General features: G+C 37.3%; 1 protein-coding gene across 1 annotated transcript; it reads left to right on the top strand.

Moving 5' to 3' along the window:
* The first annotated feature begins 4,107 nt into the window (after positions 1 to 4,107).
* LOC120772813 lies at positions 4,108 to 5,056 on the top strand. Its single transcript, XM_040101602.1, has one exon. It carries the CDS (start codon positions 4,137 to 4,139, stop codon positions 5,034 to 5,036), a length of 900 nt encoding a protein of 299 aa, XP_039957536.1. The 5' UTR covers positions 4,108 to 4,136; the 3' UTR covers positions 5,037 to 5,056.
* The last annotated feature ends 5,761 nt before the right edge of the window (positions 5,057 to 10,817 follow it).

Raw genomic sequence — 10,817 nt, 5'->3', positions numbered from 1 at the left:
CAGATCTTTAGGGTTTTGTCAGGATTCTGATTTATTATTTAAAGATTGTATCTCGTACAATATTATTTATTATTACATAGTTCAATTATATTAATAATATTCGTTTTGAAAGTTAAAATAAAATGAAAACTAAATGATTATTCACGAACAATGTTGACGCTACGACGTATCTACTCCGACTACTTTTCTCGGGTTCTTGGTGCGCTCGTTCTTTTGTGTTGCAGGGATGCAATTATGCGGTTGACCTTACACTATGGTGATATTAAAACTTTTGAATTTGCAGTTAACATCCATTATGTTATTTTTTGAGGTATTTTATATACATACATGTTTCATATAACGTTAGTGCACGGGGTAGATTCGTTATGAAATCACAAATTTTTAATACCGAATGGTAAAATTGTATATTATATTCCAATACTCTTATCAAAACACATAATATACTATACATCCAACACCCCTCCTGTTGTTCCTGTAAAGCCCTATCATCTTGCCTGTTTGTATTCTCTATACACTGGTATATTTTTGCAGGTTATTTCCCACTTTTTATAAATTTATTTCATTATCTCATTTAATGTACTTAATATATAGACGAAATAAATCTTTATGGCTGTGATATTAATTGAACTTATTCAACAAATTTACAAGCAAACAAATACTTATGCACATACAAGTACAGGTCATAAATTCAGCTCCGATTTCAAGTGTGAATAAAAGAGTGAAAGAAAATGACATGAATGAAAAATTAACACAATTAAAAAAATTGGTATTATAGGCGCTGACAAAAACATTTGCGACTAGCGACGCATATATCGGTACATACAGATGTATGTATTGATATATACATATGTATATGAAAGTTGCAGTTCATTGCACGGAGTGATCCGAAAGGCAATGAAAACCATATAAAGCGATAAATTAACAAGTAAGGAAGATCTCAGTACGGCTGTAACCGAACACTTTATATTCTCGCAATTTCTAAGGAAACTTTTAACTTTATTTTAACAAATGTTGCGTAAATGTATTTTAACAAATGTTGCGTAAATGTTGTGACGAAATCGTGAATGGAGCACAAACATATTTGGTATCCTGGATATAACATACTATATACTAAAATCAACTTTTCTAACTCAAATTGGAAATATGTGATATAAACTCAACCAAGCCAGATAACCAGTGGATCGGAAACTTTATCTTATACTCGTATATAGGGGTTAAACAAAAAAAAGCTGCAAAAGATGGCATGCCAACATTTGTTGTGAACGAGCCTTAATTTTTTCTTTGTTTGGTTGGCACGGCAACCAAGTTAAATGTCGCACAACATATGGGACAGTTCCAAAAGTGGAGAAAATGTGAAATTTTGCTTCAAAGACTGGAAAGAAAATCATCATCGAATTGTCACTGGCGATGAAAAATTTATTTATTTTTAGAATCCTTAACGAAAAAAACATAGGTTACATAGGACACGCAACAACATCGACTGTAAAAACAGATGGATTCGGTAAGAAGGCAATGCTCTATGTTTGTTAAGATCATACGAGTGTGGTAAATTTTGAGCTTTCAAAACCTGGTGAAAGTCAAAAAACGAAGATTTATATTGGCACGGTATCCCCAAATTGCCAGAAAGTAGGTCAAAATGTGTAAAAACATATGGCCAGTACTTTGAATGATTTTTTTTTTACTGCCATTCAAAATTAGTATAAGGGTTGAGGCAATTCGTAGGTTGATTTTAACCATTCAAGTCAACAAACTATACAGTTTTAAATTCCTATATTAGGTATGATGACCCGACATTAATTTATGACTTATGACTTAAGGGTACTCTAAGTGTATTATATGAAAATTGTCATTTTTGAATTTCAACAATTTTCTATATATTACAGTTTGACAATCCTATGCCATTCAGTCCAATTCTAAATGTAAGGTTCACTTATTCGATATGGGCTTGAAAAGTTAAAGTCTGATTTGAAAATTGTTTTGACTTGATAAGGATTAGCCTGAAAGAAATATGCGTGCAAATTTGGTTTTAATGATTGTAAAGCCCTTCTGTCTCATTTTGTAAGTGAAATTTATGCATCTTTCATAATTATTTAGTGGAAATAAATAAGGTATCATTGGCCTCAACAACCGCGCCGTTAGTTCTGCTTTCTCCTGAATGTATAACGAAGCGAGGCAAATGGGTCTGGTAGTGAACTAGGGTAAGACGAAATATCTCGTATCATCAAACCAACAGTCGTCGCACTGGCGACTACGTTCCTACGTTACTGTTGACAGTCATAATTTCGAAGTCGTAGATAATTTCGTCTATCTTGAAACTTGTCTCGAAATCCAACGCAGAACAACTCTTGCCAACAGGTGCTACTTCGGACTAAGTAGGCAATTGAAAAGTAAAGTCCTCTCTCAACGAAAAAAACCAAACTGTAGAAGTCACTCATTATTCGCGTCCTGCTATATAGTGCAGAGGCATGGACGATGACAACTTCTGATGGGTCGACATTACGAGTTTTCGAGAGAAAGATTCTGGAGAAGATTTATGGTCCTTTCCGCATTGGCAATGGCGCATACCGCAGTCGATGAAACCATGAACTGGAAGAGATATACGAAGACATTGACATAGTTCAGCGAATTAGAAGACAGCGTCTACGCTGGCTAGGCATGTCGTCCGAATGGACGAAAACACTCCAGCTCCGAAAATTTTTAACGCAGTACTCGCCGGGGAAAGCGAAGGAAGAGGAAGACTTCTACTCCGTTGGAAAGACCAGGTGAAAAAGAATCTATCCCGTTTGATTTAATGGTCCTAGTGTGTTGTGCAACATTTTAATTAAGCCTATCAGGGAGCGAAAACATTACCAGTAATAATAAACACAAGAAAAAACTTCGACTTCACCACAACTACAATACCCTTCATATGATCATTTTTTTATAGCTAAAAGTGGTATGAAAATATTTTTGTTCTGATTCTGATCAGTCAGGCTGAATGGCAACTAAATACAAGTATAAGCCCTAATGGTTTTGTCTGAACAATATATTCGGAGATTGTAACGATGTTTTGTAGATTATCTGACGTTAGATACATTGTCAACTATAAGAGATTTTTGTACAAGGACTTGAGTCTGAACTGACGAAAATCCATTGCGAATTTCGTAAAGAGATATTGTCAAATAAGAAGTTTTCCGTATTTAAAACTGTCTCTTATCATTCAGTACGGCAGCTACTTTCAATAGGGCCCGATATCGGCAGTTAAGACAAATGAGCTGAGAAAGGAAATTGTGCAATATTTCAGTTCGATCTTCCAAACACTGACGGAGTAGTTCGGGTACATACAGGCAGACGGACAAATCAAGGGAATGGCTAAATCGATTCAGTTCCTTACGCTGATCATTTCGATATATATTTTATACGGGCTCCAATGTTTCCTTGTCAGTGTTACAAACTTCGTGGCAAACTTAATATACCATGATCACGGTAGAAAAATGTAATAAATTATGTCATAGTTACAAAGAGCAAAAAGTGATGTTTTCTGAATAATCTCGGATGGTAAAAAGTTCTTCCCTTATGCTTCAGACTTATCCAGTACACTACCTTATCGATTGTTTTTTGTTTTTGGCAGCATATCGCATATAAGAAGGCCCAGCGAAGTGGTCGTTGCAAATATCAACATCCACAAAACAACTTTCTGTAATTAATTATGAAGGAAGAACTGTCTTCCAAGGACCTATTTCATTTAAACTGATTACGAAACGGCGGCATTGCTGATCAAAATATATTAGGAAATTCCACATTCTAAATTGTTCTATTAAATTAAACCAAAAATCCAACCCTCCTTTGTCCTTAAAAATCTATTTCGACATCCAAATCAAACTCGAAACCAAAAGAGACGGGGAGAATAGAAAATGAGAAGTTGGAGAAAGTATTTTAAAATCCAAGCAATTTGTTGAACCATTATATAAGGGTTAAGAAACCACAAATAGCAAATATTCGCCTAAACTTTCAAAATTGATCCCCAGTATGGTGAAATAATAATTCAGTTAACTTCATTGATTTGTCAAATGACAAGTTTTTTATTTTCTATTTGTTTTACTATTTAATTTTTTATTCTCAAAAAAAAAAGGAATTGAAAAACTCACAACAAACAAATGCAGAGAAGCGTCAAATTCTGTACTGGCAGCAATTACGTTGGTATTTATAACAACCCACTGAATTGCATGGAAGGCTACGGGCTGTACGTATATCCCGATGGCAGCGAATACCAGGGTTTCTTTCGACGTGGTCGCTTTCACGGCATCGGACGTCTCACTATGGCAGCACCATATTCTTTTACATTCATCGGGGAGTTCGATAACGGTGAATTGACCAACATCAACAAAATGATCTATCCAGATGGTTTGATATTTAAGGCCGATTTCAATAAAGCTAAATTGAATACCGCTAATTGGACCTATCTTAGCAAAACGGATCGTCGCTATACACGTGAACTTTGCATGGACTTGCCACCAGTTGTGCCAAATGAGCCGGTTTCACGTTATAGTCCGCGGTCACTTCAACCGAACACCTACGATACTGAGGAGGGAATTTATGTCGAAAAGAGTCGCTTCATCACGAAAATACCGCCACCATTTTATCATCTACGCTTTGTTAATTGTGATAAAGAGATCGATTGGATACGGCAATTTTGTCGCCATGAGGATAGTGATATAGCCACTGAGCCAGACGAAGCAATTGGACGCCAGATTCTTGAGTCGAATATCAGAGCGTCTACGGAATTAGGAGAAAATCTGTACACTTGTACGTGTAATACGGACAAAGGATTACAGACAGAACGTTTAGGAAAGTTTTGTCGACGTGCTTTTCATGATCCCGATGACTCATCTTCAAGTTCACAATACTCTAGAGATTACAAAGATGCGCCTAGTTCAATGAGTACTAGCTCATTTTTTGAGGTTCCGATAAAACTAGATATGCAAACGCAATGTGATAACGAAGTGGCACAATTACGCCTGAAGCCCAATGATCTCGGACCAGAATATTTCTCATAGAATACAATTTTATTCTCAATAGAAACCCTAGATGATATAAAAATTCTACAATGCTCCTCCCAAAATAACATATTCACATAAATTCTTATTTGCATAAGTGATTTTGATAAAGAAATATACGCATATTGTTTTATAAGTTCTTCTGTTAATTCTTAATTGTCCCATAAAATAATTTTCAGTCAATATATAATAATATATGAAGCATAGGAGTTCTTTAAACAATGAATTACAAGATTTTATCCTTAATCATAAAATAAAATCGATCTCTCTTTTTCGAAAGTCAAAACACTTCTGATAAGCCCTTTTCGTTAACCATGAGTTCTTCCAGAATTACGGTTTTAGCTCCTCTTCTATACAAATCTCCGCCAGTTCATTTTAATTGCAATCGATCGTAGTTTCTGTTGTCTGTTGATATTCAGGCACTTTCACCAACAACTTGGGCAATTAACACTTTTACCAAGATTAAAGCGTCAGGTGCTGAATCTTTTCAGCCATACTTCAAATGGGAGTACTATAATACATTTGTATGAGATACCTTCATACCTAATATAGGGATGCCTGCATCCTTGGGCTAGGACTGATACTAGACTTTATGCTTAGATGAAAAGAGACGTGGAGTCCACACTTGAGAAAGAGATGGAGGCGTTGATGATATGCAAATGTTTAGCTGGATGTAGACCAGAGGTGTCAGACTAATGTGGACATAAGGAGAGATGTTATTGAGGACCATCTACCAATGATACTCTTTTCTACTGCGACATTACCTAATTATATATTTTGGAAAATTAGTCAAAATTGCAGAGGACAGTAAAAACCACTGATAAGATTTCACTTTCGAAAAGTACCTATAAACACAACCTGCAATGGTTTACAGACATCTTGAAAACGCCAGATGGAAAACTGTGTTGGTTGTTGTCATTCACAGTGATAGTTAAGGAGCTCTTCAAGCCATCTACTCCATTGAAATCAAATCAGAAGTTATTACGAGCTGATTGACATTCTAGTTAAAAAAGCTGCAGCAATGAAGCCAATGAGACCGGAACATTTTTTTTCTGTGATCCTCACGCATTATGAGCGATGGAGGAAATGGCATTACTGGCTACAAATATCCGGTCTTCGCCAGGTTAAGCTGTTTCTAAGAGAAATTAATGCAAAAATGTTCAAGCAACAAATGTTTTTCCAAGTGACTAATTAAGGCGGGTTTTATGATGGTTCTTTACTGGGGTAGACACCGCTTACACGATTATAGCTGAGTTAACAACAGTCCTTCTCCACCTGGTCTTTCCAACGGGGTGGAGGTCTGCCTCTTCCTCTGCTTCCCCCGGCAAGTATTGCGTCGAATACTTTCAGATCTATAGTATTTTACTCGTTAACCATGAGTTCTTCCTGAATTACGGTTTTAACTCCTCTTTTATACAAATCTCCGCCAGTTCATTTTAATTGCGTACGACATGACCTAGCCAGCTCAGCCCCTGTCTCTTGATTCGCTTAACTATATCAATATCGTCGTATATCTCATACAGCTCATGGTTCCATCGAATGCGATATTCGCCTTCGCCACAGCGCAAGGGACCATAAATCTTTCACAGAACCTTTCTTAAAGAGTTTGGTTTTTGTTCGTTGAGAGAGGACTTTACTTCTCAATTGGCTATTCAGTCCAAAGTAGCACCTGTTGGCAAGAGTTATTCTGCGTTGGATTTCCAGGTTGACATTGTTGTTGTTGTTAATGCAGGTTCCAAGATATACGGAAATATCTACAACTTCGAAGTTATGACTGTCAACACTGACGTGGGAGCCTAGTCGCGAGTGCGACGACTGTTTGTTTGATGACGGGAGATTTCCTTAGTACGTTTGCCATGGTCGTCATCAAAAGGAAGGTTTCTCTTCCGAGGCTGTTTGTTCCTTTTCATTGTGGGCGTTTTTTTACCTGGCGGGTCCCAAACCCAGCCCCAACCCCAACCCTGTGGAGGGGATGTTTGGCCTTCTCATTTTAATTCAAACAGATGTTTTCTTAAGCCATCAGTCAGAGAACTTTTAGCTTATCACATCCATTAACCCATTACTCTTTGATTTAACTAGGTTAAAAATGTGATAATAGGAGAGGGCACAGTAGACCACCACAGGTAACAGTACATTCTTCAACTCATAACCTACAAAAAAAATTAAATATTTGCAGTCCTATTAAATTATTTGAACTTAGAGTTCAATCGGTCTTACATTTAGTAGTTTATGGTCTGTTACCGGATATCTAAAACACTAAACTGAAATAATAATTTTTTTCATTTAAAATTTCACTACAATATTACGCTCTTTGTGCATAAAAAGTGTTTTAGAGGGAAGTTCTTCTTCAATAAAGTATCATGGAAAGATCCTCAGCCAAAAGTTCAAGCTGAGCAAACGTACCAAAAGTGGTTTGATTCATTTAAAAGTGGTAATTTTGGTTTGGAAGACGAAGATCAGAAGTGTTACTCTGTAAAAATTGTTGTCAAAAATCTCGCAAGTCACTCAAACAGCCATTTCGAAACGTCTAAAAGCAGTCGAACACATTCAAATCCGAGGAAATGAGATGACAAATGGGTTGCAGCCAAAGTTGGAAGATAACTTTATATGGCAGAATTGCTGCTTGAAAGCTACAAAAATAAGACATATTTGCATTGGATCGTGACTAAATACATACAAGCAAATGGAACCTGGAAAAGCCATCCAAATCATCGCCCAAGCTGAGTTTAGTCGGAAGAATGCGCTATATTAAGAGCTTCTGCAACCGGGTGAAACCATTAACGGAGAACGCTTCCGGCAACAACTCATTCATTAAAACCATGTTCAAAACAGCGGCTGCTGTTGATTCAGTGAACTTATAGGTCAATCCTTGCCCCTTCTGGCTACAGTTATGTCCGATCGATGCCCTCACTGGAATGCGATGCACAATATCACTGCTGTACATATAATAGAGAATACAACTGATGAGTTAATCGAACAAAAGTTAACGGACCCTACAAATTTATCGGAATATAAATGAAAAATAAACTAACAGCAAATAACAACTGCACCCTACTACGAGACCACACTCGCCACAGTTGACAGCAACAATGATGGCACAACTGTAGTAGAAGTGGTTGACGCAGTAATTGTCGATAGTAGTACCGAGTATCAAATACTCATGTAACCAGAACTGATTGCATAAAACCCCTTAACCATGAAACCACCACCACAGATAGCTCTTTAATCTTAAACCATTCTTAAACATGGATATTGGTTGATGACGCCAACACAATTGCTGCTAATCAAGTCATGAGTTCCCATGGAACCACCACGACAGATAGCTCTTGATTCTTAAACTATTCTTAAACATGGACATGTTAAAATCAACTGGTCAAATAAAAATGTCTGAAATCCAAACGCAGACGGCTACCGTAGCTTCAACGTTGGTTGATGACGCCAACACAATTGCTGCTGATCAACTCGTGAGCTCCCATGAAACGCGCAGCGAAATTGACTTCTCTTTGTCTAATGTGGCCGAAGTGGAACAGGATCCATATTGCCCCGACCCAATGGAGGATGGTAATATCTAGTTGAACGAACTACGCGCTACTGAGCACATCTGTCAGTATACGGCAGTAGGTCCGCAACAATCAATACGACGCAAGCGCGACCTGCTGACGGATGGGCAGACACTCATTATGTGGACCCTTTCTTAGTACCAGCTCCAGTTAATGAACTTGAAAACGAATTGACCATACGAATAGAATATCGACTAATTTCATTGAAACATTTTCAAATTCAAGATATGAGTCGCTTCTATAAATCTTGCTGTGAGATTATCTCAACGCTTCCCACAGTTCCTGATTGCATTGATTGAGTTTAAACCCTCCAATAAAGTCTATAAACAAATGGTGTGGGGATGAGACACCGCTTAGAAGTGATAAAAATATGTGCATTTCATTGTGCATATTTCAGCTCTTTACCGAATAAACTCATCTTTGACACTTCTGGCACATATTGCAAGTGTTTCATTAATACCCCGCAAAAAGATACTCAGATTCTTAGTAATAATATTATTTTAATTACATACGTTTTATGCTATTCGGACTCATGCTGTTTGCGGAAGAAATAGAATTGTGAACTCTTCAATCACACTTGTAACGAATCATTACTCAACTGAGCACTGACTTCCCGCACAGCTGGGTACACGAGCGCCCCTACTCACTTTAATTTAATTCACTTCAACAATCATACGATACTTCAATTACATTTCATTTCCATAAGTCAATCAAATCGTAACAGGCAACAAACATAAGCGGATTTATATTAATTATCTCCTTAAACAGTTCCGACTGCAATCAAATTAGCAAAAAAGAACAGTTATGTTATTTTATTAATTCTTTTCCGGTAGCAATGTTAATCATTAATTATAAGCAAATATCCTCAATGAAAACAACAAGAACTCTGCGCATCAAAGCTTATTAAACTTAATTACAGCACTTTCATAAAATATAGCACATTTACATCGCCAATTGACGCCTCAACAATGCAAGATTAATTAATCAAAATTAATCAAGCGCTTGAGTGCAATCGATGCTCGTGCTGACATAATTTATCATTCGTACATTTCGCGAGCCACATTCTATGCATGTAGGTATGTCGTACGGTTACTTGTAAGGCGCACTGTATATCGACCGGCTTCCAGCAGGGACAATGCACCGCCTAAGCAGATGTTATTAACCTAAGGTGAGTATGAGCGTAAGGCACAAACATGGGAAAATACAGGTTCGCATCACACACCTACAGACACGTACTTATATAGTCTGAGTTATAGCATGCGACTCATATTATATTCTAATTATGCCTATTTAAGTAAATATTTGTGCAATGCGTAAGCAAATTGTATAGATTTTTTATAGCAGATTTGCATCAAATTAAACAAACGAAGCGCATTGTTCGTATTCGGATTAACTGGGTCATAACCTAATAGGTGATTGTACTATATTGACCTGAGTGCTTTGTGGTTTCAGAATGTTCTCACGAAGTAAGAGATGAATAACCTGGCTTAGTTAGTATTTCAAAACATGTACATACCAGTAAATTCACTACACAAAAACTTTTTCGAAGATCAAGCAACTAGAAACTCATAAAATCACCTTCCTCTTCTTCTTTATTGTCGTAGACACCGCTTACGCTGTTCCTGCTAATTAGAAATTCCATGTGTAGCTAGGTCCTTCTCCACCTGGTTTTTCCAACGGAGTGGAGGTCTTTCTTCTCCTCTGCTTTTCCCGACGGGTACTGCGTCGTATACTTTCAGAGTTCATGTGCTTTCATCCATTCGGACGACATGACCTAGCCAGCGTAGCCGCTGCCTTTTAATTCGCTTAACTATGTCAATGTCGTCGTATAACACGTACAGCTTCTCGTTTCATTGAATGCGATATTCGTCGTGGCCAACACTCAAAAACCATAAATCTTCCGCATAATCCTCCTCATCGTCCATGCCTCTGCACCATATAGCAGGAAATAATGTGAGACTTAGAAAGTTTGGTCTTTGTTCGTCTCCAGAAGTAGATTGAAAAAGTCACACGAATTAGTTTTGCGCGGATACCAAATTCAGACATCGCGAATACCAAATTCGTGCTGTCAAAAGCAGCTTTGAAATCGACAAAATGGTGTGTGTCGATTCTCTTTTCAAGGGTATTTTCCAAAATTTGGCGCACGGTCTGGTCGGCTGTTGATTTTCCTGGTCTGAAGCCACACTGATAAGTTCCAATTAGTTTGTTGACGGTGGGCTTT

The sequence above is a fragment of the Bactrocera tryoni genome, chromosome 3 (genome assembly GCF_016617805.1).
Source record: "Bactrocera tryoni isolate S06 chromosome 3, CSIRO_BtryS06_freeze2, whole genome shotgun sequence".
Lineage (NCBI taxonomy): Eukaryota > Metazoa > Arthropoda > Insecta > Diptera > Tephritidae > Bactrocera > Bactrocera tryoni.
The sequence above is the reverse complement of the archived record's forward strand: the minus strand, read 5'-3'. Positions and strand labels throughout refer to the sequence as shown.